This window comes from Monodelphis domestica, chromosome 4, assembly GCF_027887165.1.
Source record: "Monodelphis domestica isolate mMonDom1 chromosome 4, mMonDom1.pri, whole genome shotgun sequence".
Taxonomy (NCBI): Eukaryota; Metazoa; Chordata; class Mammalia; order Didelphimorphia; family Didelphidae; genus Monodelphis; species Monodelphis domestica.
In genome coordinates, this window is record NC_077230.1 from 424041022 (window position 1) to 424067216 (window position 26195).

Sequence of the window (26195 nt, forward strand, 5' to 3'; positions counted from 1 at the left end):
TCAATTTGTCTAGCAAATATTGGTTGTTCTTTCTCTCTCTGCTATTTCCCTCTTATCTCTGTGCATTTTAAAATGGCTCTGAACCCTGGGAGACTAAATCTCTCAGGACCCTCTTCCCCAAGCTCCTCAGACACTTCCCACTTCCTTTGTGGGAGCTATCTGAGAAGATATAAAAAGAAGAGAGAATTGTGGATTGTGACACCTTTTTTAGAGATTGAGAGGAGAGCCTTTTGTCCCTGCATATCTGTAGGAGATCTAATTTTCTTTACCTTTCCAAAACATTTATTTTTCTGGCCTACCTATCTAACTTTTTCCTAGAATCTGACCTGATTCAAAATTCCCTAGCATTATTACAGCTAAAAAGAAAAGCCTAGTCAATTTCCCTACTGAAGCGGGGGGGGGGGGGGGGGGGGGGGGGGGGGGGGGGAGGAGAGCCAACCCCTGACTACCTTCCCTTCCCTTGCAAAACTTTTCCCTACATTTTTTTCCCTCAATATCTCTAACTATTGTAGTTTCCCTTTAGAAGGCGCAATATTGTATAAGCCTGGAGCTAGAAGATTTTTATAGGTATAAGGAGATTATGTTAAATGATCAATTGGGGAAAATAGTTTCCCAAATTATCATGGGGAGGGGGGATTATGAAGATGGGATTAACTCTCATCTTCCAATGTTTACATTTAAACACCAGAAGTGTAAACATGCCAATTGTCCTGAAGTATGGGGAGGTCTGTGACCCACTGTGAGATAGTGGGTGACGAATCAGAATCGACTGACTGCCCCCTGGCAGTTCTAAGCAAAATTAAAGCTATAATTGGGCCATGAAAACTGGAAGGAAGGTACAGGAAGTGTTGAAAAAAGGGTCTTTAAAAGCGGCAAGAACTTTCTGTGACCAGGTATTTTGACTTCAAATTGACCCTGGAGGAGCTCTGGCTGGGGACCCAGGACTGCTCTTGAATTTTCCATTGGGATTACCATGTGGGTGAGTGAAAAAGGCCCATTTCTTTTCCTGAATTTCCTGCAGGTCCTAGCTTCCAGAGAGGCCCCTCATCCTGGAGAAGGAGTGGCTTAATTTCTTCTTTAATTTAGCTCTGAGCCTCCTTTGCTGGGGCCTTACAAGCCCTGACTGTTTTGGATTGGACTGGAGTAAATATCTACTTTCTCTGGTTTTATTAATTTTCGTCTTTCTCCTTTTGTAAATAAACTACCATAAAAAGTCATTCTGACTTGAGATATATTAGTTTCTGGTGACCAGATTCTCATCAATTTGGTATAATCTTTAATATTTTACCCCTTATAGCCACAAAGAGGAAAAATACAGGTTCAGTCGTAAATCACAGTCTGTGGAAGGAGACAAACTTTACACCCTCCTTTCCATCTCCAGAATTTCCCTGCCAAAGGGGATCAAGGCCAACCCCACTGAAAGACCATAATTTATACTGCAACCAAGACTAGAAACACCCGGTGTGCTACAGAATCAAGTGAAATAGGCTGAAGAATAGACTATGAGAAAGAGTACAGAGTAGTCATTGAAGGTGCAATATTAGAAGTTGGGAGACAAAGAAGGTTGTATGTCTCTGGGTCAGAAGAGAATAATCCAATAGCAACAACTATGATGCCAATGACAACTGAAATGCTTTTTGTACCTACCATGTAAAAAGTCCTTTCTCCACATAGAATCCTATTGTATACAGAGCAAAAGATTATTCATTTTTCCACAGGAAGAAACTGAGGCTGGGAAAGGAGGAGACACACTTATTATACAGATAGTTAAAGGAAGGATTCTATCCATGTTTCATGATTCTGAGCTCAGAGCTCCTTCTACCAAAACACATCGTACCATGGGAGCAGGAGGGCAGAGTGTTACTTATCTTTGTTACTTATTCTCTCATGCCAGGGAAGGAGGGAGCCCAACACCAATCTGGGGGCCCAATCCAGTTACTCACCATAAATTGTAATAATCTTGGTTTGGTTGCGCACCAAGCCAGTGACTGAGTTAGATGCAATACAGGTATAGTTTCCAGTGTGCCTTAGGGTTGCAGTAACAAACATTGCGGATGCATTGCTGAGGAATCGTCCATTGTAAAACCAAGTGAATTGACTGTGTGGGTTAGATGGAGCAGAACAGCTAAAGTTAACCCTTATCCCTATAGGGTACACATCAGGTGTTTGGATAATCGTGGCGCCATCTGGTCCATCTGGAGGAAAGATAAAGATTCCATATTGAGATTATGACAGAAAGAAGGGCATCTCCTAGTCTGTAACCCATCACCAAGAACCACTGTGTCTCCCTGATCCTCCCTTGAGCTGGGAAATTCACAGCTGGTCCTTTACTTTTCAAGTGTGGATCTAAACTTGGAAGATCTTAGGGTTTTCTCCAGTTCATCACCCTGGCTGGCCACCCTCCCCCAGAAAACATGACAAGGCCATTCTGGGCTCCCTAAAGATGAAGGGGGTTGGGAACCTCAGAGTCTACCTCTTTAGCTCTCAGAGAAGGGACTGAATTAGCCTGGCCTCTGGGAACACCCCACCAGTGTATAAGCAGGCACTATATAGGAAGTAGCAATATACTCACAGGCAACATTCAGTGTGAATGGATCACTCCTACTGCTATAAAATAGGTTCTGGATTCCACACACATAGGGTCCTTTGTTTTCCCATCTTGTGAGATTGCGGATAGTGAGTGTCCTCTTATCTGGCGACAGCTGTATCCTGCTACCAGCTGGGGCAAGTCCATTTATGAACCACTGGTAAGTGTTAATTTGACCCTTAGCCTTGCATGTCATTGAGAAGTCCTTGGTCTCCACTGCAGTCTTGTTGGAGATGAGAATGGCAGGTTTGGACAGTGGCGCTGTGCAGAGAATAGACAGAAAATGACTGTGTTTGTTCCTTTTTCTACCTTATAACGAAATAAGTGGTTTGGAAGTGGCCTGTCTAAGACCTTGGCAAGACTGGAAGCCAGAGATCAAGAACCTGTGATTTCAATGGCAAAGACACCCCTTTCTCTGTTGCAGATCTCACCTCCTCCAGGAAAAGTTCATCTTCAGTTCCTGTGGGTGGAAGACATTCACATGGGGCCCAAGCCCATGGTGCTCAATCTTGGCTGAGGCAATCTAGTCCAGGGATATACCCATTCATCTGGACCTGGGCTTGGATTTGAGAGCTTTCTATCTTAGCAGGACCACTGAGAGTTTATGTTTCCTTGGCCTGGACTTCAGGAAGCCAGGTTTACTTACCTCTATGCCTAGTTGAGGATATTGGGGGAGGCTGGAGAAGATAGACTAGGGACAGGCCATGGGGAGATTGTGCTCAGAAAGGGAAACTTACTTTAACTATGAAGAGAAAAGAAAAGAAAAGGCAGAAAATCGAAATAGATCAATTAATAAGTAGCAGAGTACAAAAGGAAGAGTCTCAGATTGGGAGTCAAGAGAGAGTTCAAATCTAGAGATTTTGAACCCACAATAACATCTCTCCTGCCTAGAGCTGTAGTTTGCCCCCAGAGGCATTTCATACCCTTTATAGAAGATTCTAGAATTCCCTGCTTTGGGCTCTCCCCTTTCCTTGCAAGTTTTCTACCCTACAAGATGAGAATGAGAATGTTGAAGGTGATCTTCTTCAAGCTCAGATATGGTCTTTATACTGGAAAGCTAAGGAAATGGGGACTAATTTTTCCTGAGCCTTCATGGCCCAAGGAGAGCCCATTCCTTATCTCTAGTTGGCAGGGAGGCCTTGTCACTGAGTGTTGTGTGTCCCAGAACAATCTCTGGGTCACATCCAGTAGACTCATCAGACTTCTTTCTTGGGTCATCCTTGGCCAGCTGTTTTAGGATTAATTTCTAAAGTGGAAGGAATAAGTTAGAAATATTTCAGTTTCCTTGATCTTTCTTCTTGTTATTTTGGTAGAGCTTGCACTCTGTCCCTGGGTCCCTGTTTGGGAAGTTTAGAGTGAGCCTCCCACTTTTATCCAGTAAAGCCAAGTGAGACTGGTCAGGAATGTGACAAATCTAAGGTCAGCTCCCTTTTGAAGTGTGTATGTGTGGGAGATTATGAAGGAACAGTGAGCATGTTCCTGGGCAAGAAGGCCATGGTAGGACATTTTGTAAGGTGCCTTGGCAGCTTCAATGGATTCAATGTCTGGAATTGCATGGTGACTAGAGTTGAACTTAGAGTGGGAATGATTTGAGTTCAAATCCTATCTCAGAATGTTACTGCCTCTGTGAATTACTAGCAAGACCCTATCTGTATCTGAGTTTCCTCATTTGTAAAATGGGAATAATAATTTCTCCCTAATTGTGTTTTTGGGTCAAATGAGACCATCTCTAAAAACTCTTTATAAAACCTGAACATAGCCTGAACAAAGGTTCAGAGGAGGGTAAGTTCAGAGTGAGTCTGAATGCCAAAGGTAGACCCAGGCTGTCTGAGCAGACAATGCATGGCCAAAAGTATCTGAAAGGCATGCTGCCATTTTGTGAAGGGATAAGGTTTAATGCTAGACTAAGAATACTGAAAGATATACTGAAAGCAATAGGGAGTCATGAGCAGAGAAGAGACATGAGCACACACGTATTAAATTAAAGGATCAATTGAAGGCACTAGAGATGCTTAGCCCAAAGAAGAGAAGACTTGAGGGGGAGAGGAGACATGTCTCCAAGGACTGGTAGTTATAATGGGTTCTATGCCCATCTATGGAAAGGGATGCTGAATCTGTTATAGTGGTCAGATAGGGATTATTCTCTGCTATTGCCAAACTGTCTTCTTTTAACAGCAACATTAAGACTCTCTTTTTTCTTGTCTCTCCATCACAGATCAATTCTTTTTTGTTAAAACTCTTACATTCTGCATTAGAATCAATACTATGTAATGGTTCCAAGGCAGAAAGGCTAGGCAATATGGGTTAAGTGACTAGCTGAGTGTCACACAGCTAGGAAGTGTCTGAGGCCCAATTTGAACCCAGGAATTCCTGTCTAGGCCTGCTTCGCAATCCACTGTGCTACCCAGGTGTCCCCGAAGATCACCTCTTAAAAGGAGGTCATGACTTCTTTTTCAGAAGGAGCTAGGATTATTATTGGAATCCCAGTAGCAGTGACTCTTATTGGGAACTCTACTCCAGAGGTCCATCCTGTGGCTTCTCTGATGATCCAAGGTTGTCTGCCCAAGTGTGATGTCACAGTCATATAAATGAGATGAGACACACCAGGCATTCAGCCCACATACGCAGGCATCACGCATATCACTCTGTCATAGTACTGGGTACATTTATTATATAGGCTTTTGGTACATACTTATAAATTCTCTACGTATATGACATTCTACAGTTTGACTGGATATTATCAAATCATCTAAACAACACTCTTGTAATGTTACTACATCAAAGAATTCTGAGATCATTTACTAGGTTTCTACAACTCTCTGTGATAGATATGATTAATGTGAATAAAGCCATTTGTAGGTTAGTAACATTTGACCTGCTGAGAGGATCACTGTGCTTTTGGTCAGCTTTCACTATCCATCATAATTGCTTGGGAGATGAACAACAAAACATATTCATATCTAGGTGTGAGCACTTTAGGCAGACAAATTTTGGGATTTTCCTCAATTTACAAGTTCTGTTTTTCTTGTGTTACTTTGAGATGCCTAGTAATGCTGCTTGGCTTCTGTTCCAACAAATTCATTCGAGTGTGGTAACTGTAGGACAAGATTCATTATAGTACTCAACCTTTCAGCTGGTGTTTATTGTACGGCCTTGGAGCGTATCTCATGCTTGAGAAAGGAGGGGTCATGGGCAGTAATCTTTGGGCTTTTATTCTGTAAATGCAATCTTTTGGGGTAATAATTTAGGGGGATGAAAGTAGGGTATATATATTTATTGATCCTATAAGTATTTGCTCTCATATTATTTCTCTTATAATGGGAAGAGAATATAATAATCATAACAAGACCACTAGTGGGGAAAATTTGGGGAAAGAAGTCACAAAGTGGGATCAGCAGGAGGCCCTCATTCTGGGGTCTGCTTTGCTGACCTTCCTTCCCCAGACCTTGGGGAAGTAGCTTGTCAATCGATTAGGGTATGATGGCCTCTAACACTCTACTATGTTTTTGTTGTTGTTGTTGTTTTATCAGAAAGATTGGAGAGTAGGATTGGGTTGCCTCTGACTCTCCTTTCTCCTAGACTATGTCCCAAAATGTGGAAGATAATTCAAAATGATTCCTCAATTCCTTCACCTCCTCTAGGGCCCTGGTCTTCCTCCCTTTCCCATGTTTGTGTTTCACAGTATTTCCTGCCCTGGACATAATTTTTCTTCTTTTCAGGGTTATTCATTGCTCCTCCTTTTATTTTCAACTTTCTTCTCTAGGAAACAGTTTTTACTTCTCCATTTTTCGGAGTAGAGGTGTTAGATTTAGACTTTTATAGCCCCAAAATAAAAGAGATAAGATCTAGGAAGGAAGAGAAGGAAAACATGGAAAGGCAGCAAAAGGAACAGGGAGGGGGGGCAGGATGGAGATGAATTCAAAGAGAGGTAGAGGATATCTATAAGTAAGCTGTAGCTCAAGGAAACAGTCCCAGTGGCTTTCCTTGACTCCACAGGCCAAACAGGATCCAGTTTTGATGGATTTGACTCAATACACATTTCTGTACCAAGAATTATTTGTGATGCCTTGGAGAACTAAACTGAACAGAATTCCTGAACTGACTCTGGAACAGTGCTGAGACCTTTAAACATGCTCACATCCAACCTAATCCCTTCATGGATGAGGATGGGCTCCAACATTTGCCCCATTATGATCAGATGCAACTCAGGTTGGCTCAATTGTCCCTGGTCTCAGATCTTCCTCTCTTGCTATAGGTGTACTTGTGTCCTCTGGGTTGTATTACCAAGACAGAAACAACTCTGGATTATTACTCCAAGAAGTGTCAGAGAGTAGCAGTTGACAGATAGTGTGATATAGGGCATCTTAGCCTCTCCAGGGCTGTCTATGGATACAATTGGCTTCAGTTTCCTGGAAAGATGAGGAGAAGTCCAATGAAACACAAACATGGAAATCCATGGAAATCCTGTGTGTTTATTTCTCTCTGTCTATCTTGTCTTTCTGTCTCTCTGGCTCCCTCTCTCATTTTATTAATAAATATCAACATTTTAATTTGCTACATTGCCATGTATTCATGGAGGATGACTAGTTGGCTTTGGGGAGCATTACAGCTTTTTTTTTTTTTTTTACTGGATGCTGCCTATGCTGGATTGAGCTGGATTCTGTTCCACCTGTTTTTTGGTTTGGTCAGTAATCCTTTTTCTTGCCTCCCAATCCACCCCTACCTACAGATGCATCCTGCACTTAGTTGTTTTTCCTTCTTACTTTGTCTTAAAACTGTGAATCTTAAAAATTCTCAGACCCTATTTCAGAAGATTTGGTTAAGACCATTCCCTATTTTAAACAATGAAGGGACTTAGATCAGGAATGTGAGGACTCTACTTCACCCATACTAAAGCATGCCTTAGGGGAAGATAAAGTTGTAAACTCCTTGCTAAACAATGAAAAGTACTTAACCCATACTTATGGTAAGACAAAAAGCCCTTAAGCTGTGCCTATTTTTAGATCTAATACAAAAAAGGTGCTAAGTACCAATAAAGGTCAGCCAACTTGTAAACTTGCAAGGAACAAAGAGGTGAGAACTTACTCAGAGGTTTTAGTCTACTCTGGAGTGAATTACTCAAAGTTTAGTCTATTCAGGTATGAATTAAGAATGGTTTGGCCTTTGGAAAATGTCTATTGTGATTGGTAGATGTAAGAACTTAGGGGAGGTGACATAGGAGAAAATTAACTTTAAAAGGAGCTCAGAAAAGGGCTCTGGGTTCATTCATTCACCTGGGAAGTTTGAGCTAGCTGTATCTGAACTGGTGTCTCCCTGAACACTAGAATCTTGCTTGGGACAAATCTTGTGGTGAGTGATTAAAGACTGACTGATCTCTCTCTTAGGGCTTCAGCCTAGGCTGGCCTAGGCTGGTCTAGCCCCTTTCTCATTTATTCCTCTTACTCTCTCTCTCTTTAATTCATCATTTGTATTAATTAAAATATCTATAAAACCCATCTGACTTGGGTATATTTCATATTTGGGAATTTTTCCCTGGCAACCACTTTATATTTTGATTTAAACAAGACACTGTCTTGAAACCATATTTCTGTGGTCACAATTTAAGGCAAACACTCTTAACTGCCACAGTTTATTCCTCCCACTATTTTAATATTAAGGAAGAGAGTTATGGGGAATGAGAGAGAAAGAGAGACAGACAGACAGAGAAAGACAGACAGAGAGACAGAGACAGAAACAGAGACAGAGACAGAGACAGAGAGCACTCTGGCTTCCTCAGATACCAGTTAGAAAATCTAAGCCTCAGCAAGGGGAAGAGAGCCTCAACATGATGGGCCTTTCTCTGAGAAAGGCAGGATCACTAAGTCTGCCTTTCACTCATCAACGGTGACCCTTTAAATGGAAAGAAGTCTGGATATCTGTCTTCTGGTCACTTCTCAAGTGTTTGTCTTCCAGTCTCTCCTCCAAATCAGAGAGCTCTTCAATCTTCTCAAATCGAATAGCTCAAATCGAATATCTTCTTCTGGCCTCTGGTTCTCTTTTTAAAGATCTTTTTCCCTTGTTTCACCTTCTCTAAATTTCATGTTGACCAATCACAGCAGACACTTTTCACCAGGATTGCCCACTCTTTAGTTCACACCTTCTTTGGTTAGATTATACCTTTTGGGTTACTTAACACCTTTTTGGTTAGTTAACATTTTGTAGTTACTTAATACTTTTTTGTAGTTAAAATGGGTAGATCAACTTAAAATAACTGAGTTATCACCTTTTGTAGATTAAAATCTAAAAATAGATTGTGGATTACAATTCAATATTCCCAATAAAGGAAGTGCTAAGTACCTTCATTGTTAAAATGAGGAGAGATAGTTAAACCCAATCTTCACACCCCATAGACTTCTTGCTTCATGATTTAAAACCCCGTGATACTGTGTATATAAAGAATTTCAAATATACTGGGTTGGCTGAACATGCTCATGATGGACCATTCCAAGTCCTATTAACTACACAAATAGCTATTAAAATTGGGGAGTGGGACTCATGTATTCATTGTAGCCATGTAAAACGAGTACCCTCTATTGATAATGAATAATTGACTATATTGATTTTATTTAATTATTTATTATAATAAGACATGCCTATTGATGGATCTGTACTATTTTATTAACCTTTATTTGTGCCATAGTTTTTTATTTTATTTTTTCTCTCATTTTTTGCATTTGAAGCACATGCAAATGTATTGAAAAGATTATGTTCTAACTTTTTTTTTTATTTTTGCAATGAGTTAAGATATCCACTTGTTTAGCATGAAAATGCATATTTAGACTATGGAAGCCTGCCATTTATTGAAAAATGTTATGGGACTGTTATTAATGTATGTTCATGATTCTAGGAAATGGGATTAAAAAAGGAACACAGACTTTATCTACACAGTGCCATAGAAGCACTAGGTCAAAAGGATACTAATCCATATGGGGTTGATAGGACTTGAACATAGTGTGAGATTCGAGGTTGTGGCTCTTTACATATGTTAAAGATGCAGCACTCTTTGAACCACACTCCTTGTAAAATACTTACTATGAAAGTGCCTAACAATTGGCTAGTCTGGCTCCCCTATCCCTGAGAAATGACAAAAAATCAGACTACGGAATGACACTTCACTTTTACACAAACATCTAGTCCTGACTTCTGGGTAAACATGCAATCAAGACTTGAATTGCTTCCTCTCCCCAGCACCCAAAAAAATAGACTACCTCAAAAGATAATAAGAATCATCGTTGGAAGAAAGGAGGGAATCTAAAGTAGGGCACAGCAAATGAAGAAACGCGGGGTTTGAGCATTTCCATACAATAAGAAGGAGAAAAAGCTCACACCCAAACTTGATCTGAATTATCCTCCCCCACCTCACCTACAGAACCAGAGTAGGGACCAGCACACTCACTGGAGACAGTGAGTGAGAAAGGAAAGTCTCAATAGTGCTTGGGGGAAGGGCACACCAGGGTCCTTGGGATCTAATGAGTACTGCCAGGGAACTACCCCTCAGAGAGGTTTCACAGGAGACTCCTGCTCACGGGAGAGAAGAGACATCAGACCACACGGGTGCCGGCACACTAGCAAACTGTGGAGGCAAAAGCACAGCCACTGAAATCCACAGAAATCATGCCCATCTCACTCAAACCTCTGACTAAAAAGGAAAGGGAAAACCACCAAAGGGATGGCTCATGGTGCCCAAAATCAACCCTCCAAGAAGAAAGGGAAAAAAGTGACTATTGAGAACTTTTACGGAGGAAAAACCCAGGCTACAGAGGAAAAAGAGGATGAAATTCAAACAAAATCAAAACTTTCCCCCCAAAATGGAAATTGTCCACAAGCACTGGAAGAAATCAAAATGGAGCTTATCCAAAAAGATGAAAACCTTCTGGCAAGAAAAATGGGGAAAAAATTCAGAGAGAGAGAGAGATAAACAGTCTGATTGACAAGAATTCCCAATTGGAGAAACAGTTGGAAGCCTCAAACAGCAGGGCAGATCAAACTGAAAAAGCAAAACCAGTCCTTAAAGACCAGAATTAAGCAACTAGAAGACAATTAACTTTCAAAACAGCAAAAATTAATTAAGCAAAGTCAAAAAATTAACATCTCACTAGCAAGGAGACAGACCCAGACCAGGAAAACAGAGGAAGGAGAGACAATTTGAGAATCATTGGTCTACCTGAAAAACCAGAGATGAAAAAAAATCTCGATGCCATACTACAAGAAATAATAGAAGAGAATTTCTCTGATGTTCTTAAACAAGGGGACAGTGAAATCATCTCTGAGAGGGTAGAGCATCTAGATCCATTGGGATCCTGAATTCTATCTTATCCAACCGGGTAAGGGAGAAGGTAAAACTAAGGGGGCTGGGGGAAGGGAGTACAAAAATGGAGGGGAAAAGGGGGGAGAAGAGAACGAAAAGGGGGAGAAGAGAACAAAAAGGGAGGGGCCAGAAAGGGAAGCATAATAAGGGAGTGGACTAGGGGGACTTACTTAGTAAACCACTGGTTTAAAAGGTTATAGCAAAAGAAGAAAGGTCAGAATTAGGGGAGGATATCAAAATGCTGGGGAAGTCACAAATGAAAATCATAACATTGAACATGAATGGGATGAACTCACCCATAAAATGTAGACAAATAGCAGAATGGATTAGAGTCCAAAACCCTACCATATGTTGTCTTCAAGAAACACACATGAGGTGTGTAGCTACTTACAAGGTCAGAATTAAAGGTTGGAGTAAGGCATATTGGGCCTCAACTGACAGAAAGAAGGCAGGAGTTTCAATCACGATGTCTGACAAAGCCAAAGCAAAAATAGACATGATTAAAAAGGATAGGGAAGGTAAATACATCCTGATAAAAGGGAGTATAGGAAATGAGGAAATATCACTAATCAACGTGTATGCACCAAATGGTATAGCACCCAAATTTCTAACGGAGAAACTAGAGGAATTGAAGGAGGAAATGGATAATAAAACTATACTAGTGGGAGATCTGAACCAACCACTATCAAATTTAGATAAATCAAATGAATAAATAAAAAAGAGATAAAAGAGATAAATGAAATCTTAGAAAAATTAGAGTTAATAGATATATGGAGAAAAATGAACAGGGACAGAAAGGAATTCACCTTCTTTTCAACAGAAAATGGCACATTCACAAAGATTGACCATGCACTAGGTCATAAAAACATGGCATACAAATGTAGAAAAGCAGAAATCATTGATGCAAACTTTTCAGATCATAAGGCAATAAAAATAATGATCAGTAAGAGTAAATGGAGAGCAAAATAAAAAATCAATTGGAAATTAAATAATATAATTCTCCAAAATGAGTTAGTTAGAGAACAAACCATAGAAACAATTAATTACATCGAGGAAAATGACAACGGCAAGACATCCTTTCAAACCTTATGGGGTTCAGGCAAAGCTGCACTCACAGGAAAATTCATATCCCTGAGTGCAGATATTAACAAATTAGGCAGGGCAGAGATCCAAGAATTGGACATGCAAATCAAAAAACTTGAAAAAGAACAAATTTAAAACCCCCCAGAAGAAAACCAAATTATAAATCCTAAAAATTAAGGGAGAAATTAATAAAATTGAATGTTATAGAACTATTAAACTAATGAATAACACAAGATGCTGGTACTTTGAAAAAACAAACAAAATAGACAAAATGCTGGTCAATTTAATGAAAAAAGGGAGAGAAGATAAGCAAATTAACAGCATCATATATGAAAAGGGGGACGTTACCTCCAATTAGGAGGAAAATAAGGCAATCATTAAAAACTTCTTTGTCCAATTATATGGCAATAAATATGCCAATCTAGGCAATATGGATGAATATTTACAAAAATATAAATTTCCTAGATTAAAGAAGACAAAATAGAATTCTTAAATAATCCCATATCAAAAAAAGAAATCGAACAGGCCATAAAAAAGGCTCATTTGAAAAAATCCGCAGGGCCTGATGGATTCACAAGTGAATTTTATAAAACATTCAAAGAAGAGCTATTCCTAATATTATGCAAAATATTTGACTTAATAAACAAAGAATAAATTATATATATATATATATATATATATATATATAAAATATAAAATAAATAAATAAATAAACAAACAAAAATTCTACCAAATTCCTTTTATGACACAAACATGGTACTGATACCAAAGCCAGGCAGGTCAAAAACAGAAAAAGAAAACTATAGACCAATCTCCCTAATGAATATAGATGCAACAATCTTAAATAGGATACTAGGGAAAAGACTCCAGCAAGTGATCAGAAGAGTCATTCATCATGATCAAGTAGGATTTATACCAGGGATACAGGGCTGGTTCAATAAGGAAAACCATCCACAAAATTGACCATATTAACAAGCAAACCAACAAAAATCACATGATTAACGCAATAGATGCAGAAAAAGCATTTGATAAAATACAATACCCCTTCCTATTAAAAACACTAGAAAGTATGGGAATATAAGGGTATTTCCTAAAAATAATACACAGTATACATCTAAAACCATCAGCTAACATCTTCTGCAAATGGGGTAAACTAGATGAATTCCCAATAAGATCAGGAGTGAAACAAGGATGCACATTATCACCTCTATTATTTAACATTGTACTAGAAACACTAGCAATAACAATTAGAGAAGAGAAAGAAATTGAAGGCATTAATATAGGCAATGAGGAGACCAAGCTATCACACTTTGGAGATGATATGACGGTCTACTTAAAGAATACAAGAGAATCAACCAAAAAGCTACTCAAAATAATCAACAACTTTACAAAGTTGCAGGATACAAAATAAACCCGCATAAGTCATAAGCATTTCTATATATTTCCAAAAAATCTCAGCATCAAAAATTAGAATGCGAATCCCATTCAAAATCACTTTGGACAAAATAAAATACATTGGAATCTATCTCCTGAGACAAAAACAGGAACTATATGAACACACCTACAAAACACTCTCCACAAAACTAAAACTAAACCTGAGCAATTGGAAAATATTAATAGCTCATGGGTCGGATGAGCTAATATAATAAAAATGATCATCATACCCAAACTGATCTATTTAGTGCCATACCCATAGAAGTTCCAAAAAACATTTTACTGAATTAGAAAAACCATAGACTTCCGGTCAAGATGGCGGCTTAGAGAAAGCTAAAATTCAGATCTCTGGAAACCCTTCCCTACCTATCTCAAACTATATGCTCCTAGGGCGCCGAAATTCAAAACGATCAACAGCATAGACCCTGGGAATCCTCCTCCTGGAAATGGACCTGGATCAAAAGGTATGGCCCCCCTCAAAAGCCAGAACCCGAGATCACTCGGACCTAAGGGGTAGGAGTGCCAAGTCCAAGGCTACAGAGGGAAACTTAGACCCAAGATTGTAACCCCCTGGCAGGATCCTTCCATCCAAGTTCCAGTGGAAGTCACTGTCCTCGGAGCTCCGGGAAGCCACGGCCCCTCCCCCTGCAGAGAGCAGGGTCCTTGGAAACAACGGTAACCCTCAGGGCCGACAAGACAGTCTCATGGCTAGCTATTCTGAAGGCAACTTCAGGAAAGCAACTCGACCCAGTCGAGGGGGCACCCAAACAGCAGGGAAACAGAGAGAGCTGGGGGAGAGTGTAACCCATGGCCGGATCCTTCCATTCCAGTTCCAGTGAAAGTCACTGCCTTAAGGCATACTCAGTTCAACCCAGGGAAAGCTCATAGAATGGACAATCTGCCCAAGACTAAAACCTCTGAACACCAGACAGAGGTAAGAAAAGCTAATTCTCCCCATTCAGAGATGGCAGACTCCACAGAATCACAGAAGCCCCCAAATCCCAAGAAAAATAAGAAGAAAGGGGCTACATTGGACACATTCTATGGAGCCAAAATACAAAATACAGAGGAGATAGAAGACGATACACAAGAAAATGCTTCGAAACCTTCCAACGGAAATGGAAACTCTCCACAAACCCATGAAGAATTTGAATCAGAAATGACCAAAAAGATGGAAGCCTTCGAGGAGGAAAAGTGGGAAATAATGCAAAAGAAATTCACGCATCTACATAACCGGTGTGACCAAACTGAAAAGGAAAACCAGGCTTTAAAGGTCAGAATCAGGCAACTGCAAGACAATGATCATGTAAAAGTGAAAGAATTAATAAAGCAAAGCCAAAATACCAAGAAATTAGAAGAGAACATAAAATATCTCACCAACAAGGTGACAGATCTGGAAAATAGAGGGAGAAGAGATAATTTAAGAACAATTGGACTTCCAGAAAAGCCAGAAATAAACACCAAACTTGACATCGTGATACAAGATACAATCAACGAAAATTGCCCAGAGATTTTAGAACAAGGGGGTAATACAGCCACTGACAGAGCTCACAGAACACCTTCTACACTATACCCCCAAAAGATAACTCCCAGGAATGTAATTGCCAAATTCCAAAGCTCTCAAACAAAAGAAAAAATCCTACAGGAAGCCAGAAAAAGAAAATCGAGATATAAAGGAATGCCAATCAGGGTCACACAAGACCTTGCAAGTTCCACTCTGAATGATCGAAAGGCATGGAACATGATCTTCAGAAAGGCAACAGAGCTGGGTCTTCAACCAAGAATCAGCTACCCAGCAAAACTGACTATATACTTCCAAGGGAAAGTATGGGCATTCAACAAAATAGAAGATTTCCAATTTTTTGCAAAGAAAAGACCAGAGCTCTGTGGAAAGTTTGATACTGAAAAACAAAGAGCAAGGAATACCTGAAAAGGTAAATATTAAGGAAAGGGGAAAGGAGAAAAATGTTATCTTCTTCTTTTATTCAAACTCTCTTCTATAAGGACTACATTTATATCAATCTATGTATACCAACATGTGGGGAAAATGTAATGTATAAATAGGGGGTAAAGAAAGACCAAATAGAATACTCTTTCTCACACAAAGATTCACATGGGAAGGGGAGGGGAAGAAAACTCCTATAAGAAGGAGAGGAAGAGAGGGTTTTGTACTTAAACCATAATCTCAGGAAAATCAACTCTGAGAAGGAAAAACATCCAGATCCATTGGGATCTTGAATTCTATCTTACCCAAGAAGGGTAGGGAGAAGGGAAAACCAAGGGGGGGTAGGGGGAGAGGGAAAACAAAAAGGGAGGAAAGAGAGAGGGGAGTGGGAGGGAACAAAAAGGGAGGGACCAAAAAGGGAAACATCAAGGGAGGGGACAAGGGGGACTGATTCAAAGTAGATGATTGGACTAAAAGGTAGAGTGGAAGAAGAAAAGGTTAGAAGCAGGGAAGGATATCAAAATGCCAGGGAGTCCACAAATGGCAATCATAACTTTGAACGTGAATGGGATGAACTCACCCATAAAATGTTGACAAATAGCAGAATGGATTAGAATCCAAAACCCTACCATATGTTGTCTTCAAGAAACACACATGAGGCGGGTTGACACCCACAAGGTCAGAATTAAAGGATAGAGTAAGACCTTCTGGGCCTCAACTGACAGAAAGAAGGCAGGAATGGTAATCATGATATCTGATAAAGCCAAAGCAAAAATAGACCTGATCAAAAGGGACAGGGAAGGTAATTATATTTTGTTAAAAGGGACTTTAGACAATGAGGAAATATCATTAATCAACATGTATGCACCAAATAATATAGCACCCAAATTTCTAATGGAGAAACTAGGAGAATTGAAGGAAGAAATAGACAGTAAAGCCATATTAGTGGGAGACTTAAACCAACCATTATCAAATTTAGATAAATCAAATCAAAAAATAAATCAGAAAGAGGTAAAAGAAGTGAATGAAATCTTAGAAAAATTAGAATTAATAGACATATGGAGAAAAATAAATAGGGATAAAAAGGAATACACCTTCTTCTCAGCACCACATGGCACATTCACAAAAATTGACCATACATTAGGTCACAGAAACATAGCACACAAATGCAGAAAAGCAGAAATAATAAATGCAGCCTTCTCAGATCACAAGGCAATAAAAATAATGATTAGTAATGGTATATGGAAAACCAAATCAAAAACTAATTGGAAATTAAACAATATGATACTCCAAAATCATTTAGTTAAAGAAGAATTCATAGAAACAATTAATAATTTCATTGAGGAAAATGACAATGGTGAGACATCCTTTCAAACCTTTTGGAATGCAGCCAAAGTGGTAATCAGTGGTAAATTCATATCCCTGAATGCTTATATTAACAAACTAGGGAGAATAGAGATCAATCAATTGGAAATGCAAATGAAAAAACTCGAAAATGATCAAATTAAAAACCCCCAGCAGAAAACCAAACTAGAAATCCTAAAAATTAAGGGAGAAATTAGTAAAATTGAAAGTGATAGAACTATTGATTTAATAAATAAGACAAGAAGCTGGTACTTTTAAAAAACAAACAAAATAGACAAAGTACTGGTCAATCTAATTTAAAAAAAGGAAGAAAAGCAAATTAACAGCATTAAAGATGTAAAGGGGGACAGCACCTCCAATGAAGAGGAAATTAAGGCAATCATTAAAAATTACTTTGCCAAATAATATGGCAATAAATACACCAATTTATGTGATATGGATGAATATATACAAAAATACAAACTGCCTAGACTAACAGAAGAAGAAATAGAATTCTTAAATAATCCCATATCAGAAAATGAAATCCAACAAGCCATCAAAGAACTTCCTAAGAAAAAATCCCCAGGGCCTGATGGATTCACCAGTGAATTCTATCAAACATTCAGAGAACAGTTAATCCCAATACTATACAAACTATTTGACATAATAAGCAAAGAGGGAGTTCTACCAAACTCCCTTTACAACCCAATCATGGTACTGATTCCAAAACCAGGCAGGTCAAAAACAGAAAAAGAAAACTATAGACCAATCTCCCTAATGAATATAGATGCAAAAATCTTAAATAGGATACTAGCAAAAAGACTCCAGCAAGTGATCAGAAGGATCATCCACCATGATCAAGTAGGATTTATACCAGGGATGCAGGGCTGGTTCAATATTAGGAAAACCATCCACATAATTGACCACATCAACAAGCAAACCAACAAGAACCACATGATTATCTCAATAGTCGCAGAAAAAGCCTTTGATAAAATACAACACCCATTCCTATTAAAAACACTAAAAAGCATAGGAAGAGAAGGGTCGTTCCTAAAAATAATAAACAGTATATATCTAAAACCATCAGCTAATATCATCTGCAATGGGGATAAACTAGACACATTCCCAATAAGATCAGGAGTGAAACAAGAATGCCCCTTATCACCTCAACTATTTGACATTGTACTAGAAACACTAGCAGTAGCAATTAGAGAAGAAAAAGAAATTGAAGGCATCAAAATAGGCAAGGAGGAGACCAAGTTATCACTCTTTGCAGATGACATGATGGTCTACTTAAAGAATCCTAGAGATTCAACCAAAAAGCTAATTGAAATAATCAACAACTTTAGCAAAGTTGCAGGATACAAAATAAACCCGCATAAGTCATCAGCATTTCTATACATCTCCAACACAGCTCAGCAGGAAAAACTAGAAAGAGAAATGCCATTCAAAATCACCTTAGACAAAATAAAATACCTAGGAATCTATCTCCCGAGACAAAAATAGGAACTATATAAACACAACTACAAAGCACTCTCCACACAACTAAAACTAGACTTGAACAATTGGAAAAACATTAACTGCTCATGGATAGGATGAGCCAATATAATAAAAATGACCATCCTACCCAAACTTATTTATCTATTTAGTGCCATACCCATTGAACTAACAAAATACTTCTTCTCTGATTTAGAAAAAAACATAACAAAATTCATTTGGAACAAGAAAAGATCAAGGATATCCAGGGAAATAATGAAAAAAAAAACACATATGATGTGGGTCTTGCAGTCCCTGACCTTAAACTATATTACAAAGCAGCAGTCATCAAAACAATTTGGTACTGGCTAAGAAACAGAAAGGAAGATCAGTGGAATAGAGTGGGGGAAAGCAACCTCAACAAGACAGTATATGATAAACCCAAAGATCCCAGCTTTTGGGACAAAAATCCACTATTCAATAAAAACTGCTGCGAAAATTGGAAGACAGTGTGGGAGAGACTAGGGATAGATCAACACCTCACACCCTACACCAAGATAAATTCAAAATGGGTGAGTGACTTAAACATAAAGAAGGAAACCATAAGTAAATTGGATAAACACAGAATAGTATACATGTCAGACCTTTGGGAGGGCAAAGACTTTAAAACCAAGCAAGACATAGAAAGAATCACAAATGTAAAATAAATAATTTTGACTACATCAAATTAAAAAGCTTTTGCACAAACAAAACCAATGTAACTAAAATCAGAAGGGAAACAACAAACTGGGAAAACATCTTCATAGAAACCTCTGACAAAGGTTTAATTACTCAAATTTATAAAGAGCTAAATCAACTGTACAAAAAATCAAGCCATTCTCCAATTGTTAAATGGGCAAGGGACATGGATAGGCAGTTCTCAGATAAAGAAATCAAATCTATTAATAAGCACATGAAGAAGTGTTCTAAATCTCTTATAATCAGAGCGATGCAAATAAAAACAACTCTGAGGTATCACCTCCCACCAAGCAGACTGGCTAACATGATAGCAAAGGAAAGTAATGAATGCTGGAGGGGATGTGGCGAAGTAGGGACACTAATTCATTGCTGGTGGAGTTGTGAACTGATCCAACCATTCTGGAGGGCAATTTGGAACTATGCCCAAAGGGCGACAAAAGAATATCTACCCTTTGATCCAGCCATAGCACTGCTGGGTCTGTACCCCAAAGAGATAATGGACAAAAAAGACTTATACAAAAATATTCATAGCTGAGCTCTTTTGGTGGCCAAAAACTGGAAAACGAGGGGATGCCCATCAATTGGGGAATGGCTGAACAAACTGTGGTATATGTTGGTGATGGAATACTATTGTGCTAAAAGGAATAATAAAGTGGAGGAGTTCCATGGAGACAGGAACAAATTCCAGGAAGTGATGCAGAGTGAGAGGAGCAGAACCAGGAGAACATTGTATACAGAGACTAATACACTGTGCTATAATCGAACGTAATGGACTTCTCCATTAGTGGAGGTGTAATGTCCCTGAATAATCTGCAGGGATCTAGGAGAAGAAAAAAAAACACCATTCATAAGGAGAGGATGAACTGTGAGAGCAGAAACACGGAGGAAAAGCAACTGCCTGATTACAGCTGTTGAGGGGACATGACAGAGGAGAGACTCTAAAGGAAATCCTAATGCAAATATTAACAACATAGCAATGGGTTCGAATCAAGAACATATGTAATACCCAGTGGAATCATGCGTCGGCTATGGGGGGTGGGGGGGAGGAAAAGAAAATGATCTATGTCTTTTATGAATAATACTTGGAAATGATCAAATAAAATATTATAAAATTAACCAAAAAAATAATGAATGTGTATTTAGTATAATAATCATTGTTATTAATTATGCATTTATTATATGCATTTATTATAATTATTATTCATCTTATTATTAGTCAATAACAATACAATAAACAAACAGAAATAATTATCAATAATCAATTATAAGCTTTAGTAATTAATAATTGTGACTAATAATAGTTATTGAAAACTAATAATTATTGTTATTTATAGTAATATCAATACTATTGTGTTCTAATATTATGCCTTAATATGACATGTAATTAATTTGGTTGAATGGTGTCTTTTTTCCATTTTAGAAATTTGGTTTTAATTTAAATTCAATATTATTAATATTTAACTATTAATTATCCCTTTATTTGAATGTATTCAATTTAGTAACATTATTTTAGATCACTAGTAGCAGTAACAAAGGAATTTTTTTATCATCCTTCATTTTTAATTCTCAATAGTAGGTGGTGCTATAAATGCATGTAGAGTGGAAGGCACTTGTGGTCAGACCTTTATTTAAAAGCAGCCAGATAAGGGAAGAGAAAGAAAAAAAAAAACTGTGGCTTTTGATATGCTAAAGGAATCCAGCAGTCTACAAGGATACCTTGAGGGTGGAGGAGGGAGAGAGAAATTTCAAAAGAGAACTTCCTTGTTAAAAATGTAGTCTGAAGGAACATGCAATGGGTAGGAGGGAGGAAAGAAAATAATTCCAAAAAGCACTTCCTCTTAGCCCATTTCTAAGGACTGTTTGAGGGGAGAAGGGAGATGGGAAAGAAAAATGGAGTTAAATCCCTTCCCCTCCCCCACAGTCAGTAGCCACCTGTTTCTTTCAAAAGTTGGGGGATGCTGGTAAGTGCCAGGGGCCTGCTCAATTAGTGCCATTTTTTTAACCCAGGAATTCCTCCTTCATGTTCTGACTACCAAGCATGTGAGTTCTATTCTCCAGCCCCTCAATATCACAGTCAATAGTTGCTTGGGATGCATCTTACACCAATTCCCAGAGGGCCACTCATTTGCATTGTTTCCCCAGGCCACAAGGGCCATGCTTTGCCAAGTGCCATGGGAGGGCTTTGGGTCAAGAGTCCCAGTGGCTGAATTTGAAAAGTTAGAACCGGGTCACATCTGCAAAAAGAGTCCTTTCCATTCTCTACTGCCCCAGGAAGCTCCTAACTAATCCACAGCCTGGAAGGACCCCTAGAATTAATTTTAAGGGGTGTCTTTATGTTCAGCACAGCTTCTAACTGAGTGAAGTGGCAGTATTAGCCAGCAGTTAGTTGAGCCAGGGGAAGTCAGGGTCTGGGCTGAGCTGGATTCCTGTGCTGTGGCCGGGACTCTACTGACCCACCATCGGCCAAGGAACACATAGGAGGGAGTTTTCTCAGCAATCAATTTGGGGAGGCACTTTAGATGGTTCTGCTTCTCTTTCTCAGCCAAGGTGCATTTCATATATGCAAGCAGGCCAGCAAACTGACATTGCTTGCATTCACCTCTGCTTGCCTAAGCGCTTACTCAAAACCTCTCAGAAGAAAATTAAAGGTCCAGAAAAAAATCCAGTCTAGTAGTTGCCATCTGTAAGAATTGAATTAATATTTCTACCCAGATATATATTTTATAAAGTTTATTAGAAAGGGTAGATAATCAGTTTAAATGTCATCATCCCTATAAGTAACCTGACCATGAGGTGCCTAGCTTGCAAGTCTCTTCCTCCTTTCCTCTTACCTCTTCTCTTGCTCTCTCTCTCCCCACATTTGTTCTAAAAGCCAGAAGCCCCGCTAAAGACCTCACCCTCCTTTTTATTCACATATAACACATTCATGGACACATAACCTGGCGCAACTGTGTTGTGTCAGGAATATTTGATGGACAGATCAAGCTACTCAGGAGGGGGAGGGGATTAACTTCCTTGACACAGGAGGGGTTCTGTTTCTGATGCTGGGATATGTGGGTTATAGCTATTTCTCAGAACAGGGGAGATTTCTAAAATAAGCTTACACAGACAGTCTTTTGGGAAATAAGGTTGGGGCAAAACAACTACAGGATATGGCACCTTGGAACTTTGGTGCTTCTTGAGCAAAAGAAGTTCAGGATGTTGCATGTAGCAGCTTGGTGCCTCTGTCACAACCACTTTAGCTGATTATAACAATAATAATATAATAATAATTATTATTATGATGATGATGTCAGACATCAGACAGAGAGAGGCTGTTAGAATAATTATATGGCCCATGGGTAGGGCAGCACTTATCATACACTGTCAGTTGGGTTCCAGCTCTAGGTTTGTCCTGAGATTTCATGTCTTTGATGACCTCTACTTCGTAGTAACCAGAATCATTTAAGCCAAGATTGGAGATGCGTATGGAGGTATCAAGGAACGCCACATACTTCTGGCCTCCTGAGTATGTTTTAGAAATAGGATTGAACCACCCGATCAGTTTCTCATTGGGATCCCGTGCTGATAACCTATAGTACCAATTATACTTAATAGCCGGCCCTGAGTACCCCTGGATCCTCAGGCTGAAGCCGGCACCTACTTTCCCATTGGCCGGGTTTGGCACAACAGTGAGACCTCGAGCAGACATTGGCTGGATCCAGCAGCTGAGGATGGAGGCTGAGGGGAGGAAGGAGGCAGAGAGAGGTCAGCACATCCCCTGCCCTCCTGGCAGACCCGGATCACAGAGCTGTCCCCAGGCTCAGGGGTGCTGCCAAGCCGGCCCCAGAGTCTGTCTGGACATTCCTGCCCAAGCATCCATATGCCTGGCCCGGCCTCCACAGGGGATCTCAGGGGTCAGCCTGGGACCCCTCTGAGGCTCCCTCTGAGCACCTGATTCAGAAAGGCCCTACCAGGGTGATGGGCAAGACACCGAAGGGAGAAACAAATCACTAAATGGGTGAGGCCGAGGTGGGGAATCGAGTCTCAGAGCTGGACAGGACCTTCCAGATCAATGAATCCAATATGGCCAATTCACAGACTAAGACTTGAGGTCCAAACAAATGACAGCTGGGGCAGGTATTAAACAGCAAATAACAAGGGCAGCCTCAGACCCGGATCTTCTGGCTCCGGCCCAGGGAGGGTATTTCGCACTAAACCCCTGGGCATTGGAATGCCCATAGTTGTGACCCCCAGCCTGGCTAGGAGGAAGGTGATGCTCTAGGCAAACATTAGCTAAGAGAGGTAAGGGACCTGTTCAGGGTCACTCAGCTAGGAGACAGGAGAGCTGTCTTCTCTAGCTACAACACAGCCTTGGCCTCTTCAGTTTACCTGGCTCTGGGGCAGGGCTCTGGGGCTTTTTACTTTCTCCTCTGCCTCTGCCCCTGACTCCCTGACCATTTCTGCAGAGAGTCTCCTGAGACTGGCCTCCCTGCTTGTCCTTGGGTGGCTCCCCTTGTCTCTAGGTGGGCCAGAATCCCACAGGTTCCCCCTCCTTCTCTGGGCCCCAGCAGAGCAGGCATCTCACCTGTGATGATCAGGAGCCCCTTCCAGGTGCTGCCCCTACTCTGTGAGGCTTCTGAGGGCCTCTCCATTGGTCTGCACTACCCACCAGATGTCACTGCCTCTCTCCTCAGGAATCTCTGCTCTCCTGCCCAGCAAGGTGTCTCTTCAGTGGATGTCTCCCTGAAGCTGTCCCTGCTGCTCTGCAGGCTTTTAAAGGCTGTGTGGCTGCCCCAGAGCCTGGCTCTGTCTCTGTGATGGCTGCTTCCCCTGCTCCTGAGGACTGGATCTTTCTCTTCAGGGCTGGAGCTCTTCTATCTGCCAGGATCACAGGGGCCCCGCAAGGCAGGGACTTGGCCTCTCACTTTCCCCTCCCTTCCCTCTCTCCTCCTCTTTCTTCCCCTCCCAGAGGCTCTGGCTTCTTCTGTCACCTGGGGAGCCCCCCTCCCACTGTCCCTGGAGTGCTTTTGTGCCCAGGGGAAGCCTGGTCACTCAGGATGACCCATGACCCATAGTCCTCTTGTGCTGGTCCCCTGCCTTGTTTCCCTCACAGAGGACCCATTCTTTGTATCCCACAAAGATCCCAGAGAGCAGGGGCAGAGGCAGTGTGCTTGGACCCAGTCTGGGGATTTCAGGGGCAGAGGCAGTGTGCTTGGACCCTGACTGGGGCTTCCAGGATGCTGACTGCTGAGCCTCCCTTCCCTCCCCTCAGGCCAGGCCACAGTGCCCTGACCTTTGCTCAGTCATTCAGTATGGCTTTTGGAGGTCCCCTGCAGTGGAGAGTGGGAGCAGGGAAGGAGGGAGACTAAAGCAGACAGAGGGCATCCCCCTCTTCCTGCCCCCACTTTCTCCATCCCCAACCCCTCCTGCTGGGGGCTCAGCCAATGGGGGAGGGGCTGGGGCTTGAGCCTAGAAGGTGGGAGTTCAAATCCAGCCTTTGGGACCTTGGACAGCACTTAACATCTCTGTCCTTCAGTTGCATTTGTCTATTCCTGCCTCCATGTTGGGTTTTCTGGGAAAAAGATACTGGAGTGTCTGTTGTGTCCTTCTCCAGCTCATTTTATAGATGAGGAAACTGAGGCTGGCTGGGTGAAGTGACTTGCTCACGGTCCCACAGCTAGGAAGTGTCTGAGGTCACCTTTGAAGTCTATAAGTGAGCCTCCCTGACTCTCCAGGCCTGGTACTCTCTCCAGGGAGCCACAGAGCTGCCCACTTAAACTCTCTGCCTCAGTTTTTCTGACTATAAGATGGTATCTGCCTATATTAGTATCTACCTCCCATGTGGGTGTGAGGAGCAAAGGAGATAGTAGTTGTCAGGTGTTTAGCACAGTCAAGGGGGGTCCCCAGTCAGTCCCCTTTGGGAGGAGGGAGTGCTCAGGGCCAGGAGGTGGAGGTCACCCAGAGAGCCAGGGATGGGCTTAGGCTGAGATTGGGAGAGTCAGGAAGGTCTGTGGCACCTTTGATAAGCTTAATGAGCCCCCAAACCTCCTCATAAGGACCCACTAAGGGTTTGGCAACAAGGACAGGGAGCTTCCCTGCTCTCCAGGAGCTCCCATCCAATGAAGGAGCCAGCAGGCAGCCAGCTCTGTACAAGGAGCTGAGCAGAGGACAAGCTGCAGAAAATGGCAGAGGGGAGGCAGCGGCATGAGGGAGAGCAAGAGAGGCTCAGGGTGGAAGGTGGGATCTGAGCTGGGCCTTGAAGGAAGGCAGGAGGTGAAGAGGAAGAGGGAGGCACCAGCTCAGTGGATTCCACAGGCATGGAGCCAGGCACTGAACAGAGGAGCAACGGAGGAAAAGTCTATTAAAAAGGATGAACTTCTGCCACCAGCCAGCATCTTCCAGGAAAAGGAGGAACCTGACCCTCAGAGTGGACAAGTGACCATTCGTTTTTCCAGAGTTACCCAGCTACTACGTGTTTTCGGAGAGTTTTGAACCCAAACCTTTTAACTCCAAGTCTGGAGATTTCATTATTGGGTCCTGCTGTCTCATCCAAAAAAGTCAACCCTTTCAAGGCCCAGCATTCAAGGCTCCCCTGCAATCTGGCACTAGCTGATCTTTCTTGCCTCAGCTTCCCCTACTCTCCTCCAAACACTCTGAGCCCCAGTCAGGGTGGATTATTGTCCATCTGCCCCTCTACATTCTTTACACCCCACTAGAGATAAGGAGCCCCCTTTGGTATGGGGTGGACAGGTGGGAAACAAAGAGGGAATATAAGGAGGGGCAGTATGGCCAGTACCTGCTTGTTTTTTCCCTTCTGTATGGTGACCGGCCTTTCTTGGCCTTTCTTTTTGCTAGCCCTGTTGCCTTCCTTCTTGTAGGACAAGTGTTGGAGGGATGATGGTTGGTGTTACTGGAATGGTGGGAATGATTGAGGGGTCAGGCTTGGGATGAGGAGTGATGATTACTGCAGTGTGCTGTCCTGTTACCCGTCCTGGATGGACATGGGCTGGGACTGGCTCTGGGACTGCGGTTCCAGCTTCGGCTTCAGCTTCCACTGAGGCTTGGACTTGGACTCTGTTGTCTGATTTTGTTTTGCTTCTGGGTCTGAGCAGCAAGGAGCCCCTGCATTGTTGGTGCCCATGAAGGCACGTGGAGCTCAAAGGCTGCCTTCCTCCCCTCCCTGTCTGGTCTGGTCTGGCTTTTCCAGAACCATGTCTACAGACCCTGAGTTATACAGGTAGGGGCCACTGTTAGCCAGG

At 41.2% G+C, this 26195-nt stretch overlaps 1 protein-coding gene across 1 annotated transcript; it reads right to left on the minus strand.

The window, feature by feature from the left end:
* Positions 1 to 455: 455 nt before the first annotated feature.
* On the minus strand, positions 456 to 26195 carry LOC130453966 (carcinoembryonic antigen-related cell adhesion molecule 8-like). Its single transcript, XM_056796418.1, has 5 exons — positions 25733 to 26195; positions 23522 to 23814; positions 2573 to 2848; positions 1944 to 2195; positions 456 to 1731 (listed from the first exon to the last, which is right to left on the minus strand). Exons 2-5 carry the CDS (start codon positions 23586 to 23588, stop codon positions 1679 to 1681), a joined length of 648 nt encoding a protein of 215 aa, XP_056652396.1. The 5' UTR covers positions 23589 to 23814; positions 25733 to 26195; the 3' UTR covers positions 456 to 1678.

Excerpts from the sequence above, each read along its gene's own strand:
- LOC130453966 (XM_056796418.1), bottom strand. The coding sequence starts at position 23,588 with ATGGAGAGGCCCTCAGAAGCCTCACAGAGTAGGGGCAGCACCTGGAAG. Across the intron at positions 2,196-2,572 it reads ATTCACACTGAATGTTGCCT|ATGGACCAGATGGCGCCACG; the intron begins GTGAGTATATTG and ends TCTTTCCTCCAG. Across the intron at positions 1,732-1,943 it reads CAAGATTATTACAATTTATG|CCTCAGTTTCTTCCTGTGGA; the intron begins GTGAGTAACTGG and ends CTCCTTTCCCAG.